This window comes from Symphodus melops, assembly GCF_947650265.1.
Source record: "Symphodus melops genome assembly, chromosome: 3".
In the NCBI taxonomy this organism is placed as follows: Eukaryota; Metazoa; Chordata; class Actinopteri; order Labriformes; family Labridae; genus Symphodus; species Symphodus melops.
In genome coordinates this window covers 11,648,350-11,671,333 of record NC_136693.1, presented here as the reverse complement: position 1 = coordinate 11,671,333, position 22,984 = coordinate 11,648,350, and the positions used below count along the sequence as shown (strand labels likewise).

Here is a 22,984-nt window from a genome sequence, read left to right as displayed (position 1 = left end):
ACCTGTTTTAGTATTTGATTACGTAAAATGATATTTACATTATCACTTGATTTGTGTGAATCTGTTGAGGGGAAAATGTCTCTCAGTACAGCCATTAAAGAGCGCTCATATGCTGTTATTTCACGAATGCCTTTTTGACTACTGAGTTCAATCAGCTAATCAATCCATCATTAAATCAACTTTGCTATAAAAGCAGACTCATTGTACGCAAGCATATAATTACATTCATTTAAATGTCTTGTGAGGTACTTTCAGCTTGTTTGATTTTGGCGCGCCCAGTGACAGAGCAGAACACCTTATTCATTAAAGGATTGTGTTGCTTTCGCCCTGGCTAAGCATTTTCAAATGAGACAAAAACACCATCTACTTCACAGAGCACATGCAAAAGGTAAAATGCAGCTCCAACTATGCTGCTACGCTAATAGCACGTATTTGCACCAGTGCTGTCTGTGTATATCTAAATTAGCCATCACGTAGTCATTTATCCTTTCTATGTAAATAAACCTTATAGCAAAAAAACGTCTTATGAAAAAAAATAATGGAGCTTACAGACATTTTTAGTTCTGGTGAACATTTTATCATCTGCTGAGAGAGTAGGTGGTAACTGCGCCTCAGTATTTATAAGGATATGTCACAAACGTTCCAGTGAAATCAATCTGGGGTTTCCAGAGGCTCACTCTAGCACATGCATACACTTTGTCAATATGTGTGGAGATGATAGTTAAGCAGGATGGGTATTGGAGGTTGTGTGTTATATCTGTACAAACCACTCTCGCTAGCTCACAGGAAGGAGGCTTTGTTTATTGTAGGTAAACCTTGCATCAGGTCAGTAAACACTTGTCCTGCCCCTTCCAGCTCATCATCTTTATGGGTGTGTGTGCACTCAACTCTCATTAGAGCAGTATGCTTTGTGGATTTGACCTTGAGACATTCTCATTATTGATTAAAAAAATTAAATCTTATTCGAAAAACAACAACACAGTGTTTGTTGTTGTTGTAAATTTGATTCAAAGAATAGTCAAAAGTCTTGTCATGTCAGACTATCATCATGTCAAAATTTCTATCTCTCTTTTTCACACCAAGGATTGTCTCTCAGGAAGGATGTACTGCACTCTATATTAAAGCACTGGCCATTTACAAAAGTACTTTTATTAAAGAGCATATTGCAGGTTCAAGACACCATGGAGACATTTTAGTATGTTTTCTCTCTTCCGCATTCAAATGTGACGTCACGTGGGGGAGTCCCACTGAATCCCCATCTGTTTGATAGAAACAGGTGATAAACATGTATCTGAGTGTCACTCCCGTCAATGAAGACAAAGAAAATATGTATGTTCCTATACTAAGATAGCCCACTGGATTATTATTATGAACCTCTTTGGTGTGATAGAGAGCAGGAACAGTTCATGATATGTTAATGAGATAATGTCTATCAATATAACATTATGAGGAAGTAAAGTTTTATTACCTATTGAACAAGTGAGGGGTTTGATTTTACAGTGAGAGCCACAATGTAACACAGAGGAGCTGCTGGAGAAAAAGCATCAAGACCTGCAGCTCAGGCGCCGCCGCTCCGTCATCTCCCATAACCTGCTCAGACACAAACATCACAAGAATGAGAGCGTGGAGATAAGAGGTTCCCCAGTTATTATCAGCAACTCTAACTGATTTAAAAACAATCAAATACTCTATCACACTGAAAGTTCAGAGGTCATATTACTTAGCATGGGGGACTCGCGTTCTCTGGCTCTGTTTTAATCCCTGATTTTAAGGGGTGTTGCAGCACCCTTAGCACCCCTCAGTTACTCACCTGTCCCTGATGCTATGTCACTGTTAGCTTGAAGGCTATTAAACAAATACTATTTTACCTATTGAAATTCATATATCCACTTATGTGGGGTCAGAAAACCAAAATCTATGATTTATGGTGCTCAGTTCACATTTCCGTCGTGCAGCGTCTCTGTCAGATCCACTGGGAGCCGGGCTCGGGCTGCTGCTGCTGCTGCTGCTGCTGCTGACGGTGAACCTGCAGTTGCCTACTGACAGGACTGTACCCTTCATCAGTCTGACCCGCTCCTGGCTTTGGCATCCTGTCCTGAACTCCATCATATCGCCAGGCACATAATAATCCTGCCAAAAATGAGCGCCACAGACGACTTTTGTGACCGTGAGTCTCTTCATCTGTTTAAAAAACGAACCCAAGCACGAAAACTAACACCACGTTTCTTCTTATTGTGGAAACAGTTGACTTGGTGTCCCTTTAAGATTGTATTCAGTGCATCCAGCACTAATTCGACATGTAACCATCTTGACGACTGGTCTAATTTAATTTGATATGAGGACAGAAACACAATAAACACAATCTAAAACGCCTGCTCTCACTCTCTCCCACCTGCTGCACATTGGATTAAAACAGAGTCAGAGAACGCGAGTCCCTCATGCAAAGTAATATGACGCGATTTTGAAGAGCGTTCCAAACAGCTCCACTGAAAAGGGCCACTTTGTCTTCTAGACGTGTGTCTTTTAGTGTTGAAGAACACATCAAATCAAGAACCCACTTCTTCTAAATCCATTATCAGATTGTACCTTCAATATGCTCTTTAAGAAATATAGCTGCTGTTTGTAATGTTCCTAGGTTGTCTGTTCATCAAAGGTTGTATCATTTAGCTTTTTTTAAAAATGTAGCTGATATTGTATTACAACCAGTCCTGTGAAGTTTGGACTTAAAGCCTTGTGAAAATTCCACAAACACAATTTATATTATAGAAACGTTGCTGTTAGGCCAAATAAATCAGAATTAAGAGGGTTGGAAAAAAGTACAAAAACAACAACAGAACAAATGGTGGTGTAATCAAAAATTGTAAAAGCAAAACATGTACTGTATGTACGTAACTGACATATGATAACGTTTACATTATTTGTAAGAGTGTACCACTGTACTGCTGAAGTATGTTGATAAAATAAGTCCAGTTTCAAAGATAAAGTCAGCCCTGCACCTCTCACGGGGAGTACAGACTGTAGTGTCACCTCTGTCTCTGCACTTCATCTTATCTCCTGTGTATGTTTCCCTCTTTCAACAATGTCAGCCCTCTCAGAGCTGCAGGTGTACAGTCTCTCTCACCTCTCCCTCCACGCAGGCACCTTCAGGGGCTCTCATTTCACGTTTGACTTTTATTTTCCCTCTCACCTGAGTTGACCAACCAGAAATGTGAAACGCTGTAAAGTGAGCTGCCCCCGGGGGGAAGTCGTGATGCCAGCCTGCGACCTGCCTTGTGTGTGTGACGTCTGTCCGCAGAGAGCGAGTAAAGAGAGTCAAAAACTGAACAAAAACAAAACAAGAGGAAATGGGTTAATCAGAGCCGACGGGTGCATGGAGATGTACATGTGTTTGTGTCTGTCACAGCGTGTGTGTGTGTCCATCTTTGTGTGTGCGTGCCTCTGGAGGAGGGCTGCTTGCTTGGGGACAGGGGGGGGGGGCTCTCAGGATGGATTCGTCAGGAGCCAGAGGCTGTGCTGCGCACCATTAGGATCAAGGTTGCTATTTCAGGAGGCTACCTGCTGAGGGATGTACTCAGCTCACAGTTTTGATGGCCTCTCCACCCAAGTCCATTAAACGAGTCAGAGGATGGCCTGTGTATGCTGCTGAGTGGCACATTTATGGCCTATTTTTAAATGTTTTAACTTATTTTCATTCAGATACATGATATAAAAAACGATATTACATGTTTATGAATAACTGAAGTTTATCATATTTAGCCGAGTTTGTCAGTTGCCTCCAGCTGCTATGATTACAACACAACATTCAATTGACACAGTTTTATGTCAAACACTTAAACATAGATATCTGTTTCAAGGTCTGACCTTCTGTCCATACTGTTGGTAAGATAGTAAAATACCCCGCCGTTCCTGCTTTAATCGTGCAGCTGTTGCTTCACACAGTATGTGAGGGCAGGGTATGGTGTGTGTGTTTCTTTGAACAACGTGAGTCAGCAGTCTTTGCAGATTGATACCTACAGCCCTGGGACTTCAAAGTGACCTCTTTTGGGTCAAAGGTCACATCTAACAGTCTAAGCTGTAGACTTATGATTCACAGTTTAACACGATGGGGATGCAAGAATTCATACCAAATATGTAAATGATAAAAGGGACTCGAGCTTGTACGACACCTTTCTAGTCTTCTGACGACTCAAAGCGCTTTTACACCGTATGATACATCTACACATGCACACACTGATGCTAATGGTTGAGGTTGCTATGTAGTGAGACCTTCAGAAGTAACTGATCCCATTCACTCGCCGCCAACGAAGCAGCGGGAGCAATTTGGGGTCAAGTGTTTTGCCCAAGGACACATTTTCTTATGTTGCTGCAGGAGCTGGAGATCGAACCCACGACGACTCTACCAACTGAGCCACAGCCACCATTAAATTATGTGTGCACGTATGGATACTTTAAACAAATGCAATTAAAGTGAACACATTTATTAATTTTAAATGTGGTAGCACAAAGCTCCTCTTTTGATGAGTATGAACAGTTTTATTCAGAATCAGAATCGTTTTGTATTTCTTATTACATGCATACAAGAAATTTGATTTACTGTTTGGTGCAAAACAAATAGGAGGGACTATCACACTAATAGTAAGAAGCTATAATAAAAAGAATATGATAGAAATATAAGATGTGATTAAAGACTAAATGATAGAAAATAAAAATATAATCAAAACTCAAAATGTACAAAAGTTGCAGTGGAGGAGCTGTGCAGCTACTGTATGTGCACCATTCAAACACATCTTCCACAATAACTCCAGTATTTACTATTTCTCTGACACTGTGTGCAGTACACCTGTGTGACCACCAGTGGTGCTTTTGCCTCAGTAAAGGGATTGGGAAGAACTCGTCTGAAAATACAATCAGTGTGGGTGTTTGTCCTGCAGAGGGCAGAGTTTCACCACTATCTATACATTGCTTGTTAGAGGACCACAGACCTCCTCAGCTCTGGTCTCCATTTTAACTGTCTAAATGGAAGAGGAGGCTTGCGTTCTTCAGAATAACTGGATGTATTGTATTTGTTTCAAATCAGTCTGTGCACTTTCTGATGTGTCTGTTTTTGAATCGCTTTTCAATCAGTCGCGTATGATCTGATGCACAGATGTGGACAGAGACCGGAGGCTTGTGTTCACTGGGCGTCACAGAGTAATGGTCAGACTTTTTGCCAAATGTTACTCCGTAATTCAAGAGACAAAACGACAAGGATCTCTTTATTTCCGGTTCCTTTTAAACTTCCATAATCGAGTACATCAGAGGCTCGAGAGGCTAACTCCTTCAATCCAAGAGGTCGGTCTTATGTTTGGCTTCAGCGGACACTTTCACAAATCCAAATTAGTATATTTTAAAATTTAAAACTGGTTGTCAAATTCCTAAGCATCAGCCAGAAGAAAAGATCTGATGCTGAAATTGTCATATTGGTTAACATGTGCTAATAACAACGGGGACCAATTGAATTTGAGACCAGCCCTCTCTCCTCCTCTCTCTGATGCTTTACATATCTGCCACTCTGCTCGCCCGCGAGATCCCCAGTGGGCCTTTCTGGAATGTCGATTTCAGTTAATTAAATTTTCTGGCATTGCCATTGAAGTCACAGAGGGAGCCATAATAATACAAGCCTCTGCAGAAGATCTGTCGCAAGTTATACTGTCAGTGGGATATACATAATTAACCCGATAATCAAATTCCTGTGGTTGTTTACTTGAATTCAGAGACAGTACTTTCACACACAGTTTCATGGCTATAGAGATGTTTGCTGCTAGAAAGACAGAGAGCAGTGTTCGGAGGTAAAGGGTCACGCCTCAACCCACTAAGATACGTTTATGTGCAGCCGAAGAGGAGTGCACAGACAACAAGTGCAACACGTTCAGATTGTTAACTTTGTGTTGATGAGACACAATAAAGTGATATGAGCCTCTCCTGCACATACTTATGAGGTGGTGTTGACTCTTAGCTGGGGACATTTCATTAAGAATAAGAGCGGGGGCAGGAGGGGAAAGCAGCGGGGGATGACTGATCAGTCAGGTGATAGGGATTTTGTCATCCACGGTTCAGCGCTTTGTCTTGGAGCCTTCTGGAAAGCTTTAAAAAACACACACAAAAGCAGCACTCTTTTCCTTTTTATTCTGATGTATCCTTTGTGTTTTCTGGTATTTTTCTTCCTCTCTGTTTCCAGATTTTAACAAACTGAATTGGGCTCGTCTAGTTCCATCCAAACAGAGCAGGCCCCTACAGATAAAAGGTGCTTTTAATGTTTTTTTGTTTTTTTTTAACAACCTAGCTTTTATTAAAGTGGAAAATATATTCTTTGGGCTTGTTTTCAGTTAAAGCTCCATGAGAGCTTCTGTGACATTGCCAGGAGATTAACTGTCCTCATATCGCTGCATTCCTGCTTATTTCTCCTGCGTGTTTTCTTTTAATAAAGGTGGCTTGCCTCCTCAGTCCTGAAGCAGGACAGACAGACAGACAGACAGACAGACAGACAGACAGACAGACAGACAGACAGACAGACAGACAGACAGACAGACAGACAGACAGACAGACAGACAAACAGACAGACAGACAGACAGACAGACAGACAGACAGACAGACAGACAGACAGATGGTGGGTGGTGGGAGACAGACAGGACAGGATGGGAAGACATGTTAAGTATGAGCTGGAGAAGGTCAAAAGAGGTTGCAGTTCCTTGAACCCTGCTGTTTGGTGCACAAGTCACATGACGACTTTGTGACATTGTCTCTTCTCTGTGTGAGGAGCTGTGATCGTGTCAGTGAGACTAGCAGCATGCAAACGTTCCTGCACCCTTCGACGATCACACACACACACACACACAGTCATTGACTTTGTTAGGAGACGTAAGGAGGACCATCATTCTTTTACATCCATCAATGCTAAATATTAAAAGGGACATATGATGAAAAATCCACTTTTACAAGGTTTCTGAACATTTACTTGGGTAACCTGAGTGTCTATCGACCCACAAGATTTGAAATGAATCCACCCGGTCCTTTGTTTGTGGTCTGCTGAAGTCTGACAACACAGAGAGAAATGCTCCGTTCCAAATGTTCTCAGTTTTGACATTACAAGTTGGATAAAATACTTTCCCCTCCCCTGATATCTCCACCCATGGAAAAAAGGTATAATATGTCCCCTTTAAACCTAACAAAAACAACAGGAACACCTTGAAACCAGAAGGGTTTTTTGATCCACTTCTTGGCAAAGGACTGTGATTCATTGCATGCTTGGTTGCAGAAAATGTAATTTGGTCTGCAGATTTAGGTGCTCTTGCATTTGATTGTAAAGGGAGGCAGTTGGATGTATTGGTGTCAAGCACCAACCCCTCTGAAAGAGCAACTCAGTCATCATAGCTGCTCCTGGTCTATTCCTAATGGTGACCCATAAATAAAGCAGCAACCAATGGAAAGAATTGATCTCCAGAAGCATGGATGAGTGGTGGAGATTTATGCTCTGAGTCGGACTCGGCTGCAGCACTGTATATCACTCTTTCTGATATGTTTTGCCCTTCATCTTTTTCTTATTTTTTTTCCCCCTGCCCATCACTCGGCCCCGCACTGTAAGAGCCAGAACAAAGTGTTCTCCATCCTCTCTTCTTTTTTTAGATCCTCACGTGTGCCAAATTTCTCTTTTTCCCCCCCTTTGATCTTCTGCTGGTTTGTCTTCTCGTTTTATCTGCCCATGTGCTCTGCTCACCCCGCTCTTTAACTGCTTTATTTTTCTCTCTGCTCCGTCTCTTTTCACGCTCGCTCACACACACATAAACCTTTTAGTCATCCAAAGGAAATTGACCAGACTGTAATAGACCAGCCTCTGACCTTTTGGAATTTGCTCATTTTGCTGATTTTCTGTTTGATCGGCTCAGACTACAGGTCAGTCAAGTTAGAGTACAAATCCCAGGTTTTTGTGGTCCTGACTCGTTCACAGCACTGTCCATCAACGGAAAGATCATACACAAAAAAAAACCCAAGATTTGATTGCTTGGATGAAGATACATTGATCTGACTGCATCTGATTTGCGTGTTCAGTGGATCCCATTACTTCCTGTTATCGAGCCTTTTGATACACTGAAATTATAGCAATTAATTCATCCAGCTACATATGGATTGGTTTGCTTACATTTGCACATTGTGTGGCAGATGTTATCCATGATTGTGCGTGTGTGTAAGAGTGTGTGTTTGTGTGGCTGTGTGCATGCATTTGTCCATCTAATTGTGGGCATCCAGGTGCTTCAGGCGCTAGGAGACATAACAGACTGGAGTTTATTAATGTTGTTCATTTCCTCTCGTCTGTTCGCCTCCAGCCGCCTGCCTGCCTGCCTGCCTGCCTGCCTGCCTGGCTCTCCAGTCAAACATTCCACACACTCTGCTGGAATTAAGGGAGAGGCCTGTGGCGAGGCAGGGAGCGAGCTTAGGAATGTCTCTGTTATCACAAGGAGCGAGAATGGAGGGAGGACAGGAACAGGAGGTCAGGTCAGAAGGGCCACAGCTTTGTGAGCTCGACTCCAGTCAGGACTGCTGGACTTAAAGGGGCGTCCGTCTACACGTCTTTGATCAGCACACAGCTCTGCCCACAGCCTCACGTTTCCACACGAGGTGTGTGCCCAAAGCCCAAGCAGAACACATGGGAATCTAATTTTAGAGCTGCTGCTTTTTAAATCAATATCTGCTCTCCTATCAGTGACAATGTCATGTAGATTATCTCATGGTTCTCACAGATGTCACACCAGGTTGGCTCTGCTCTCAGTCCGCAGTGTGAGCTGCTGAAGATAACTCTGTATACTCACTCGCACTGGCCAACACTTCCACTCGCATGCTGCTCGTGCACGCGGAGGGACACATACGCGGGGCCGAAGCATCCCTCTGACTTCACCGCTGCCAGAGACAGACTGTGTGCTGGCAGATGCACGCATGTGTGGTGAGTTAGCATGAGATACTGTTTGATATCACCTGACGAGCACTCGGCATGTGATATCAAACAATTTGAAAGGCTACAGTTAGAGACGACTGGCTTTATTTTGGTTACGTCACTTGTTAGATGTTAGTGTTTCATGTTGAATGTTTGGTCTTCTGGTGATGGATGAACGGAGGCTTTTCAAAGGTGGATTGCAACATCAAAAGATGTTTGTTTTTCTTGATAATTCTTTGCTCAGAACAAATGCTCCTGAAAGGTCAGATGTCAGCGTGTGTGTGTGCGCGCGCGCGCGTGTGTGTGTGTGTGTGCGTGTGCGTGTGCGCATGTGTGTGTAGAAGGTAAATTGTGTGAAGTGACTTTGATTCAGTGTGTTGATTTTGAGTTTGTGTTTTGTGCTGACTGATCTTGGCATCTTTTTTAAGGACTTTGGTGATGACAGTAAATGGGGTGTGGAGGATTTTTCTTTTCTGGATCTTACATCACTGAAGTGTAGAGAAGTTTGTAACTTGTGGACTTAATCATGCGTGTCTCCTGGCAAGTGAAGGGTTCAGCTCTTCCCATGAAATCAATGGTTGTTCAGCAACAGGAAAGTCTACTTACAGCAATAATATCCTGCATTTAAAGCCTTTTCTTCTGTTCTGGGTTAGGTTGTCCCATGTCAACATGGGTTTTGTGCAGATATACAAGATTCCTTCCACCAATAAGATGTGCACCCTACAGGAGGTATAATACTAAAAAAATATATCCAGCCCCAAAACGGGATGGTCCGAGTGTTTGACAGTACAAAAGATTTGAAGACCAGACAACAAACCTGGGCTTTGTGGAACAGTTTTCTCGATTACAAAAGAACCACAAATATAAATTCAAAGTACTGTAGTTGCAGCATAATACAATGCTTCACATTCAGACACAGGTCTGTCCTATAAAGCTTGTATATAATGCCTATGATCCACTGATTTAGTGTGAACTTTAATGCAGGGATTTTAGAGTGAAATCCATTTAATCTCATCCGTGTATAATGTCATGTAGCCCATATACAAAGGGGATTATTTCCATCCTTCTACTGTTCCCGTTGTAGCTCTGTGACAAGGCTTACCATGTTAGATGTCAATGATCTTTGCACAGACACCTGAAAGTCTGTCTTTTTATGTAACGTGGATTAGCATACATTTTGCTTAATGTGGCAGAAATCTGAGCACAGATCATAAGTGAAGTTGGATATGAGACACTGAATGAAAATGTGTTTATAGTTCTATGTTGTGTATGTTCAGAGTAAAGTGCAGTGATTCAGCCTCTCTGTCTCTGGTATTAAATGCTGTTGTTCCACACAGTCCTATGTGTCATACAGTCTGACCTTCCCGTGGGAGCTGCTGCTCTTGCACATTGCTCTCTGACTAACAGCATGACAACAGAGCTAATCACAGCCTCAGAGCTGTGCTCTGCATAATGTCCCCTCTGTTACACTTTGTAATTAAAGATTTACATGTTCCATTAGTTGCACACAAGGGATGGACATCAACGAATCCATAATACTCATTTGGCCACTTGTCTTTCAAACTTGATTTATTTATTTTTGTCCTGGAAAAGCTTAGATGTTAACAGTTGTAAAATCTCAAACCAAAGATCAAAAACTGATGATCTTTGGGAATTCTTTTTTGAACTAAATTTGAGGTTTAAAAAACACTTCCTAAAAATATACAACTTGATTTAATTTTATCAATTAAAACGCAAAGGGGAATATGAATACATTTAATTGAATAAATTAGATGATTAACATTAACTGTAGGTTTCCTGTTCCTTCTATTAGTTAAGATGTGAACATATGTATTACAACTACAATTTTTTTTTTTACCTGAGAGCAGCAGGTACATGCTAACTACCAAGTGCAGTAAACAAGCTTTGTGGTTTGTGATACCGTCGATCACATCTGCAGCTGCAGACTCAGCTTCAGGCTCTAAAACCTGCAACATGAAAGCTAAACTCTATTGCATCAACCTGTGCAGTATGAACTGTATAAGAACATGAGTGCAGGGCTAACTGTTTACTTTGTGTTGTTGTCTCAGCAGTGTTGCGTCCATATGCTTTGTTTACTGTACATGTCACATGGTCAGACCAGTGGCACTGGTTCAGTCAGGGGGGCCCAGAGATAGTAAACTGTAGGCAAACAGAGGCTGATAACAGCTCTGTTCACTGCCGGCGGTGCAGCGAGGCACATATGGCCCTTTTGTGTTTTTATTCTTTCACCTTTTTTTTGCCTTTATTATGACATAAAATCAGGATAGTTAGGATGTTGCATGGCTTGCATGCTGTTTGCATAAGTTTGGTGATTCTGGTTATTTTGGTTTCAGAAAACATTAAATATGTGAGAAGTGTGTACAACACAAACATATCACAACCATTTTAGTCAGTGCTCAGGTTACAATACAATACAACAGGTTGTAATTGTATTTATTAGCAACGAGTTGTTACTAAGTTTTTTCATGCTGTCAGAATGTTCTGGTCCAAGTGTGGGAGGGTACGTCTTATAAATCTTTATAATGAAAAGTAGACATTTCAAAAAGACATGATATGAACATTTTAGGGCTGAAAGAACTGTGTTAATAGTCATCTTAGTCGATGTTCAATTCATACTAACAAACAGTCTCTTGTTGTTCCAGAAAAGTGAAATTGCAGGGCATTGTAATAGTAAGTAATAGTGAGACACCCCCACCCCTATTTTTGTTTAGATCAGATAATGTATTTTTTGATTTTATGAACAAAACAATTGATACAATAATTTTAGAGGTAAATCAAGTCAATACGATTTGTTTTGATATGATATTAAATTCTACATATAGTTTTTTTTTGTTTTTTTTTAACCCATGTGACCATCCTATTCATCCATGTGTCCCAACCATTTTTTAATGTAAACCAACACCCTTTCTCACTGCGCAGCTCACAGGAAGAGTCTGGATGTGCACATTCAATCTCTCCTCACGTATGAGCTCACAGGAACTGTCTATATGCTGCAGAAAAAGGTCAGTAAGTCAGATCTGTAAATCCCTGCCCAGCGCGCTAGTCAGTCCAGACCCCGCTTAGGCCCCACAGTGCCCACCCCGAGAGGGGTGGCTTAGACTGGCTTTTAGGTTGGCTCCCTTTCTGCTGAGTTCATCAGGCTGGTCCTTTGAGCAGGGAGCCAGACCCACTGCCTTGTGGCCCTTTCTCTCTTTTCAGGCAGCAAATGTGCTAAAACAGCACTCCGTAATCACTTGGCATTAGGGGTCGTTGTGTTGGGCATTAGCAGTTAGAATTGACCAGTGGGACGTTATAAAAATGAGTCTGACAAGAGAACACCAATGCTGATGAGACTAGATCCTGGCACTGGACGGCTCGAGGATTAGTCAGCGAGCGCAGAGGCTGGGGATTCTGCAGGGTCGGGTCCCATCGCATCTCATCACCACCGGACTTGAAGCGGCCCCTCTGGCTGCCGTGTCTCTATCCGCCTCTCTGGCTGGCTAGATGGCTCTAGCTCCGACCCTCCACTGCTTCTCCATCCTCCGTCCCAACATGATTTCATCTTGTAGGGTTATGTTTTCATGGGAGGAGCAAATAATGTTGCAAATAATGCTGGAGTGTAGGGGCCTGATTTGGCAACAGAAAAGGGAGTAAGAGTATTAAATATCAGAATCACACATCAACACAACACAAGCCCTTTTAATACATGAAAACTATTCACTGAAACTCACACTTGGTTTTTATTAGGTGACCTCATGAAAAGCAGAGTTTGTTCGTTCCGTGACTCTGTCTATCGTCATTGTATTCAGCATTACAAAAACTCAATTTGATATTGACAGACCACAAGGGATACTATCACCAACTTGCCCTATTTGTTTACATCTCTATCATTGTCTGCCATCAGTGCAACAGCTACCAGAAATCAATCTGCCTCATTATTGCTGAACCATTAAATCACATTTACCGCACAGCAGCTAAACACTGCTTCTCATGTCGGGCTCATTCAGTCGATTTTTACACAATTTTAGCTGCTTTTGTGTGATAAGTGCTTCTTCTCAGCCTGAACTGTTCAACCTCTCCTCGGGAGCAGAGTGCCTGCTGCTTCCACTCCTCCGCCCAGCGAGAGCAGCTTCATACTGTTGGAATTTAACAGTAACAGGCAGTACCATGGGAAGAATCACTGACCGGGCTCTGGGTGGGGGGGTTGAGGGGGGGGATGTCCTTTCAGACTAACACCAAGTTCAGTGGACTTGAAACAATCCGTCATTTGTTGCAACGCTGTGAGTCAATATGCTGTAGTTTATCTCTCTCTCTCTCTCTCTCTCTCTCTCTCTCTGTTTCTTTTCGCTCTCCTTTTACTGACCTCTCATCCTCAGTCCTGTCCTTGTCGTCACCCTAAACCGTCTCTTATTTCTTCTTCTCTGCTTTTCCAACTTCGTGTTAACTCCTACTGCATCTCCCCGGCTTTCTTCTGCCAGACAGATACCTTTTTTTCCCCCTCCTTTTTCTTCCTCCTCTTATCCCTTTACTCTGCCACTCCAGTCTCCTGTTCTGCTCTTGCCTTCCTGTTGTTTTATTCCTTTCCTTCCTTCTATCAATTTCTTTGCCTCTCTCGTCACATCTCTTTATTGTTTTCACGTCACTGTGCTGTGAAGGATGTAAACTGCTGACCTCTGTATTGTTTTTTTGTTACTACTTGGAATTGTACACGAGGCTATAGACCTGCCCCAAAAACATGTCAGTCGACAAAATAAAACGATTGTTGATACTGTAAAGGCCTTTTCCTGTCCTTTATCAGGGACTGAGTTTCTTCTATTTAAAGATGTCTACAAGGCTGTCTTCTGTTACCCCAGCTTTACTTCCACAATGTTCTACAAAAAGAAAACGTTTATCACTCTATGACAAATAGCGGAGTCTGCGGCTTCAGTGTATATTCTCCTGTGATAACAAGTGACGATAACAGAGTGAAATGTTGTCAGACCTGTGTGCTCCTTATATACTGTGTCTTTGTTTTGTTAAACAGACAGTTTGAATCACTGTTCATCTTTATTATCAAAGAAGAAGAAGACTGAAATGTCCCCAGAGTACTTCATGAAAATGTCTTGGCTGGACCTGATGTATTGTTTCTATTCCCAGTGCAGAATTGCTCTTTGGTTGGTTTAGATAATAATATAGCCTCTTTTTTTTTAGAGGATGACAATGAACAGGCCTTCCACCCACTGCTGGTCAATATGAATAAATATGCAAAGTCACCCTGAGAGAGAACAGAAAACAGTCCTCTTCCTCGCTGTCATAACATATACACTCAAAACATCTCTCTCTCTCTCTCTCTCTCTCTCTCTCTCTTTCTCCCTCTTGTGCACCAGGTGTCAAACGTCCTGCAAGCGTTGTTTCTCTTTCCTTTGTCTGAATGACAAAAAGCCAACACTTCATTCAATAGGTGAAGCCAGCAATGTTTCATGTCTGCAAAGAGCTTCGCAGAGCATGTGTAGTATCCACACAAAGGGTTGTTGTCACGGTAGCGTTTACACTGCAAACAGTGCAGATAACATGGTGATACTATATAGGATTCCCTTTTCTTCGGCCATCTCATAAAGAGTTAATGTGACTGGTTTCAAACAGTTGGTCTGGATGACTCAACAAGTGTTGATCTGCTTGTTGGCACTTGTATGAGAGCTGCATGAAAGAGCCTGTTCTTACACTGGGCATTATTCTCTTTACATACAGTTGCTCCTTGACCTTTGGAATCATACAGAAAATGTCAAATTGTCTCCAAGTTTAAAAAGAAATATCCTGTTTATCCAGATATAGGCAGCAAACATGTATGGTTCAAGGAAGGTGGAATGAATATTTTCTATTCAATAGCTGATTACAACCTATACAAAACCATGCGTGCACTAAATAGCCACATGTAGTCTTCTTCTGCTTTCAGTTCAAATAAGATACTTTCAAACACGTTGCAAATTCAGTGTGGACTGATATATTTTTGTGTTCACAACCTAAAAAATATATAAAAAGGTCCACGTAGAGGCAGAATCTGTTTAAAAAAGAACAAAAAAAAAAAAAAAAGCAACTAAAGGGAGCCCTAAAGAGAAGAGGACACATGTCATAATAAGGCAATAACGTAGGCAGTTTCAGCTCCAACCTGGCAGGAGTTCTGAAGAAATGACAGACACTCTGACATCACTTTCTTTTTTTTTTACATGTGTAAAACAACAAACTTCGGCACACTAAACAAACACTTAAAAGGGATGCAGGTTTGGAACTGAGGTAACACAGAATCAATCTGAAAATATCAGTTAACGGAGACCTGTAGACCTTTCGCTGCGTCGCTGGACAACTGCAAAATGAATCTTCACTTTGACAGAAGCAAATTGTGCTCGCAGATCATAGCAGCCTGCTATCTGCAGCTGCTGTCTGTATTAGCCTTGTAAATCCTCAGTCTTCCTTGAAAATCAATTACATGCCACTTACATTGTGTGTCAAATGACATTTTAGTGCTTGCCGCTTGCTGTCAACACGGTAACCCGAACAGCAGCCGTTGGTCTTACTGAGACATAATTCTGTCTCTCAGCCGGAGTGGGGCAGCTTTAGAGAGCTTGTGTCTGCAGCCTTTTCATTTAGCTGTCTGTTCACACCATGCCTGGCCATTCACACGTTAGCCCACACACAGATGCATAGGCACTGACACATGTACACAAGTCATGCTCTGTGGAGAATAAGTGTAACCAGGTTTAGGTTTTACCTGGCTCCCAGTGGATTCACACAGGTGGAAAGTATTCAGAAACAGTTTTTTTTTCATGATTTCAGCTAAACTTCGCACAATAGATCTGAATTTAATCAATAACTTACTACATTTATACGATCTGAGTTTCAACTTGAAGAGTGTTCATCTTCATATTGGCTTCACAGAGCAGGATTCAAAGGGCTGTCCATATGAAGCTTTCCTCTCATGATATTAAGTACAACAATAATCCTTTTCACACTAGACTCAAATAAAGGGTCGGATTACTTTTATGAAAAAGAAAGATCATATAGCATGACATGAGCATGTGGTTAATTGTTAAATACAGGGCTTAATAACTACAAGAAATAAGAATGGCTTCAGTATAGACCAAACAGAGATGACAGATTTATAAAAGCCAATTTGATTTACATTTCTCTCTTCTAAAACTGATGGACCTCCACCTTGTTTAAGGAGGGATCAAATTCCTCCTGTTGATATGATGTGGTTGTAAACACTGTCAAAGCTGAACTGTTGTTCTTTTTTTCATTTCAAATCCAATACTGCATATCACAAGCCTAATAATATGAGCGGACTCGATGTCATGTGTTGCATATTTGTTCACTCTAGTTTATGTCCACAGCTACAGTATATGGATAAGGCTGGGATAAATGACTATTTGGAAGATACGCTGCAAGGTTTCATCAGCCAAAATGTATAGATTATGTCTTTGCTCTGTTATTAAAGCCTCAGGTGGATATTTATTGTAAGTGCTGCCAGACAGCTTAACTGCTGCTTCCATTACAGCCTCTCTCCCTCTGACTGAAACCTGTGAGAAGTCATGGTGCAGTGTAATTGCCGTGTATTTCCGAGTGGTGTCTTAATATGTGAAAGATAATGTGTGTAATGTGTAGACAAACAAACACATGCTTTAAAATCTAAGCAGAGAGCTTACACAGGCTCCATGGATACTGATAAGTGTTGTTTGTCTGTGGGATGCTCGCAGCCGGTTGACGAAAGTCTTATCGTCCCTTGTTGACAAATTATGTGGCTTCATGAAATGCGTTAAATCTTTTAGTAGTATTTTAACTTAAAAAGTAGATTTTTAAAAGGTGGCACAGGTTCACGTCATAATCAGCCATTCCTCAGTCCTGATCAACATGTTTGAACACACTGTTTTCTCTCTTTCACTCCATTTATTGCTCTGTAGCTGGAGTGGTTTTAGAGCATACTCGTGAACACAAGCAAATGTTTCAGCCATTTGCAGTCACACATCAATCATGTATGGAAGGTGAGTCTCACAGGTTTCACAGCCAACATCTCTGTGTGTATAATAACAACTACTGATAGGTTAGTCTATTACAGTGTAAATGAAGCGGATGAAAACAACCGGCTCTTGCTCCTTCAGTGCTCACCTACATGTAATGTAAATATGAACATTTAAGTGTTTTAGAAGCCTTTCAAGTTCAAGTTCAAGTTCAAGGTTCAAGGTTCTTTATTTGTCAAATATGCCACATGTTAAACATACAGCACAGATGAAATTGCATTCCCCCCCCCCCAGTGCAAACCTGCAGTGCATAAAAGAGCACTAAAGAAAAACTAGCAATACTGTACAACAAATAACTTAACTAAAGACATTTGGACAACAAATAACGAACAACAGACAACAAATAACTTAACTAAAGACATTTGGACAACAAATAACGAACAACAGACAATAGACAGACAAGGGCACTTGTGAGTGTTACGCTTTGAGGTAGAATGTGGATAAATTACTATGAGGTAGATAAATTACAGTATTAACAATATAAACAGAGTGCAGATTAAAATACGAAGTTAAAGTGAGGTAGTGTGCAGTAGTGCAAATAGCAAATTACTATGAGGTAGATAAATTACAGTATTAACAATATAGACAGAGTGCAGATTAAAATACGAGGTTAAAGTTAGGTAGTGTGCAATAGTGCAAGTAGTGCAAGTAGCAAAATTACTATGAGGTAGATAGATTTCAGTATTAACAATATAAACAGAGTGCAGATTAAAAATACAACGTTAAAGTGAGGTAGTGTGCAATAGTGCAATAGCATAGTCAATACAGTTCAATAACGGCTGTGCAGAGTTTTTAGGGTGCGTGAATTATTGGAGCATGCGGGGGGTGGAGGAGGGGGGTGATGCCAGGTCCTGTAGGGGCAGACTGTGGCAGGATGAAGGGGGGGGGGGGGCAGAGGGGGCAGAGGGGTGAGGGAGGGTAGTGATGGGGATGGAGGGCAGAGGGGGCAGAGGGATGAAGGAGGGTAGAGAACTGAGGGCAGAGGGTGGAGGAGGCGGAGGGGGGATGGGGGCAGGGGCAGGAAAGGGGATGAGTGGACGAAAGGGGGGGAGGGCAGGGAGGGAGTTGAGACTCCTGACAGCCTGGTGGAATAGACTGTTCTTGAGCCTGCTGGTTCGAGCACGGAGACTCCGCAGTCTCTTCCCAGATGGCAGCAGGCTGAAGAGGCTGTAGGACGGGTGGGTGGGGTCACCTGCAATCCTGGTGGCTTTGCGGGTGAGACGTGTGTTGTAAATGTCCAGAAGGGGGGGAAGAGAGACACCAATGATCTTCTCAGCTACTCTCACGATGCGCTGCAGAGTCTTACGGCAGGACACGGTGCAGGCGCCGTACCACACGGTGATGCAGCTGGACAGGATGCTCTCAATGGTGCCTCTGTAGAACGTGTGCAGGATGGAGGATGGGGCTCTTGCTCTCCTCAGTTTGCGGAGGAAGTAAAGGCGCTGATTAGCTTTTTTGGCCAGTGATGCAGAGTTGAGGCTCCAGGACAGGTCTTCGGAGATGTGCACACCCAGGAACTTGGTGCTGCTCACCCTCTCCACTGCAGCACCGTCGATGGTCAGAGGAGCATGCTGGGTGTGCGTTCTCCTGAAGTCCACAACAATCTCCTTCGTCTTCTCCACGTTCAGATGGAGATTATTGTCCTTGCACCACGAGGCCAGTCTGCTCACCTCACTCCTGTAGATTGACTCATCGTTGTTGTTGATGAGACCCACCACAGTCGTGTCGTCCGCAAACTTAACAAAGAGGTTGGAGCTGGAAGATGGGGCGCAGTCATGGGTCAGCAGAGTGAAGAGGAGGGGGCTCAGCACACATCCTTGGGGGGCCCCCGTGTTCATCATGATGGTGCTGGAGGTGTTGCTGCCGACCCGGACTGCCTGTGGTCTCCCTGTCAGGAAGTCCAGCAGCCAGTTGCACATGGAGGTGCTTAGGCCCAGGTTGTCCAGTTTGTGGATGAGCTGCTGCGGGATGATAGTGTTGAATGCTGAGCTGAAGTCGATGAACAGCATTCTGACGTGGGCGTCCTTGGTCTCCAGGTGGGTGAGGGCTGAGTGGAGGGCAGTGGAGATGGCGTCGTCAGTCGATCGGTTAGGCCGATATGCAAACTGGTAGGGGTCCAGGGTGGAGGGGAGGGCAGACTTGATGTGCTGCATGACCAGCCGCTCGAAGCACTTCATGAGGATGGGGGTTAGTGCGACCGGGCGGTAGTCATTGTAGCAGGATGGAGACGACTTCTTGGGGACCGGGATGATGGTGGTGGCTTTGAAGCATGTGGGGACAACAGCTTGGCTCAGTGACGTGTTGAAGATGTCGGTGAGGACATCTGTGAGCTCCTCAGCACAGTCTCTCAGGACACGACCTGGGATGTTGTCAGGACCTGGCGCTTTCCGTGCATTTGTTCTCTTGAGGGATCGCTTCACGCTATCCCGGGAAAGCGTCAGTACCTGGTCGCCAGGAGAAGGTGGCGTCTTCTGTGCTGGGGTGCTGTTGTCTGCCTCAAAACGAGCAAAGAAGTTGTTGAGGTTGTTTAGCAGAGAGGTGGAGCTGTCACAGGTCTGCGGAGGGGGCTTGTAGTCCGTGATGGTCTGGACCCCCCGCCACAGGTTCCTGGTGTCTCTGCTGTCGGTGAACCGGTCTGCGATCCTCCTGGAGTATTGCCTCCTGGCCAATCTGATGCCTCGTGACAGGTTGGCCCTGGCAGTCCTTAGGCCCACCGCGTCCCCAGCTCTGAAGGCAGTGTTCCTGGCCTTCAGGAGCCTGTGGACTTCACCTGTCAGCCATGGCTTCTGATTGGCCCGAATGGTGAAGGTCTTGGTTACCGTGACATCGTCCATGCACTTTTCCATGTAGGACGTGACGGTCTCTGTGTACTCCTGGAGGTCGGTGATGTTGTTGTTGGTGGCTGCTTGTTTAAACATGTTCCAGTCAGTGGTGGAGAAGCAGTCCTGGAGTGCTTCTGTGGACCCCTCAGGCCACACCCGTACCCGCTTCCTAACTGGTTTGGTGACTTTAACCAGTGGCCTGTATGCTGGCATTAGCATAACAGTGGTGTGGTCTGAGGCTCCGAGGTGGGGGAGGGGGAGGGCTTTGTAGGCCCCTTTGTTTACAGTGTAAACATTGTCCAGAATATTGTTACCTCTAGTGGGAAACTTGATGTGACCATGAAGTTGTGGAAGCACACTCTTGGGGTTTGCGTGGTTGAAATCCCCAGCCAGGATGAGAAAAGCATCAGGGTGTGCTGTCTGCTGCTCACTGATGTGTTTGTGGAGATAATTCAGAGCCTCACTCCTGTTGTTGGTGGAGCCAGGAGGGATGTAAATTGCTACCAGCAATATGGCACTAAATTCCCTCGGCAGGTAGAATGGCCGGCATTTAATAACCATAAACTCCACGACTGGTGAGCAGTGCTTACATACTACCACCGCGTCACGGCACCAGGCATCACAGATGTAAACACACAGACCCCCGCCGCGAGTTTTACCACCCTCGACGAGCACTCTGTCTGCCCGGTAGCATGTTAGCCCGGCTAGCTGAATAGCAGGGCTTTTTGCAAACATAAGGATTCTTTGGATTTTGGATAATTGCTGAAAAAAAGCTCTGTGGCAAATACACGTTTGTGATATGTATATGTTTAGTTCATCTGGATAATCTTTACAAACGAGTCGAGCACCCCTTTCATGTAGTTTGAAGCACTAATGCAGCTGAGTGAAGTAAAAAGTTAACGTTATACTACAAACAAACTGCACCACGTCGGTGGATTTTGACGTCACGACCGTTATGCTTCATTGATCCTGACAAGTGAGTGAAACCGTAGCTTAATAAGTTGTTTATGAACCTAATATTTGCAAGAACACTGAAAAACATGACTAGAAGCTGTAAGGAGGATTAGTGAGAGAGTTCCCAGTGTGATAACATTAAATGTCTACGAAAACCACTTTAGTCTCAGTTAGCTACTTGTTAGCAACCGCCGTTTTAAGTATGTGTAAAAACTGTAAAATTCACAAGTGTGGGTCTTATCTAACGTAGTTTATCTCGTCTAACATCAACATCTCTTCTGCTTGTGTTAACCACAGACCTTATTTCAAGGCGTCTTAACACAAACCCATTCAAAATCCCCATTGACTTTGAGAGGCATTGAGAGGATCAAACCCAGGGAATTCCTGTCAATTAAATGTCATTGATGTTGTTCTTTAAATTTAGTTCTTCTCTACTTATTTTCTCTCTTTGCTATCCAGTTTGAAAAAACAAACAAACATCAAAACGATAGGATATCAGAAAATATTTCCAAGCACCCCCCCTTCCATTGAAGCACACCTTGGTGTAATCGGATGACAAAAATCACATGCAAGTGCAACCTTTTTGCAAAGTTATTCAACACTTACCTGTGACTCTTGTGACACTTCTTCAAATGAAAACCTTTTTCTTTATTTTATAAAAATATATTTTTTTATGGGAGGTTTTTTTTTTTTTTTTTAACTTTTTGCTAATGCTGCGGGATTTTTTCTATCAGTCTTAGAAAAAGGACTATTATCGAAGGCAAAGAAAACATCTACATGTATAAAGTGTGATTTGAAACTTTGGAGAACAGTCTGTTCTTTTTCTCTGTTGGAGGACACACGGGCTCAGCACAGACACTTTCCAATGTGATGTTTATCTTTATAAGAAAAACAACACACTGGCAGTCACAAAATGCTGCAGATGTTTCATTTGCTTCATTTGCTACTCTGCAGCAACAATAGAGGGAAACGGTTGAATTGCTTTTCATGAAGTATTTACTGGCACACACAAACCATAACATGTACACACACACACACACACACACACACACAAACGAGATTCAGCCAAGTGCCTTGTGTATTGTACCTTGGGATGTGCATTATTTTTAATTTAATGTTTCATTCTGCAGCAAACAATGGGGTCGTCACGTGGATGGAAAGCATGATGTAATGGTTACTTTCTCTTCACAAGGTTTATACAGTGTATTGAGTGTTAATGGGTGTGGATCTAACACCTAAAAAAAAGTAACACTCAGTAGGTTGCTGGTTTGGTTCAAGGGAACAGGCTGTTTTCTTTACAGTGAAATCATCAGTAGCAAAGTTGTGGAATGTCAAGTAGACTTGGTAGTGTTGCTCTGCAACCCGGGTCGTTCTTTGTTGAACCACTTGAGCTAGTGCTTAGTGGAGTTCTGTCTGGTTCAGTGCAGCGTAGTCTGTGTTCTGTCTCCGGATCAGGCACAGCATGTCTGTTGAGAAGAGAAAGAAAAATTGAGTGAAAGAATAAGGAGGTAGTGAGAGACTTTTATTTAGTTTGCTGATCACAGGCTGCTCTTAAGATCCAAAGTGGTCTGATTCATTGAAGACACACCGTGATAAATTTAGCTCTCCAAAGTAATTTTTTCTTCATCACACTAGTAATAAACTGAACTGACAGTGTCTCTAAATAACAACATTTCAAACTGTTCTTGCACAAACCCAATCAATAATGGATCACTGCTCAATGAAATGCTCTTCAAACAATCTTTGAGGATCCCCCCACCCCAGCCTCGCATCAGCATGTTAGCACTGTAATTAAATGTTTGCATGCTGGTGATAGCATTTAGCTCAAAGCACTACAACCTAATAAAAGCTCTACAGAGCAGTTAATTGTATACTGATCCATCATTATGTAGGTTTACTCAGAGGCTTCCCAACGACCCACCTGCAAAATGATCTCTTTTTGTTGTTTATTGAGTAAAATAATGATCAATGTTGTCTTAAATCTATGGTGGTGGACATTTATAGCATTAGGTGTAGGATAGGAACACTTTCACTCAGTATAACCTGAAACCCCAGTGTGGTGGATTTAGCCTATATTTAAAGTGTGTGTTTCTCAAACTTCTGAAACCACATATTTGTCCCTGGTTCAAATCCTCACAAAAGCCTGAACAATATTGACCTGGAAGTTGGGGGGTTGAATTTTAGAAACGCCT

The 22,984-nt window shown here is 42.8% G+C and overlaps 1 protein-coding gene across 17 annotated transcripts in view; it reads left to right on the top strand.

The window, feature by feature from the left end:
• The window catches only part of tjp1a (tight junction protein 1a), a 101,399-nt gene that overhangs the window by 25,963 nt on the left and 52,452 nt on the right, over positions 1–22,984 (top strand). The window contains exon 1 of one of the 17 annotated variants that reach the window (XM_079338916.1): positions 8,945–8,974. The exons of the other annotated variants lie outside the window; for them this stretch is intronic. Within the exon in view, the coding sequence (XP_079195042.1) occupies positions 8,960–8,974 (15 nt within the window). The 5' untranslated portion in view covers positions 8,945–8,959. Of the gene's footprint in view, positions 1–8,944; positions 8,975–22,984 lie in introns of those variants that run through there. 17 annotated transcript variants of the gene reach the window in all.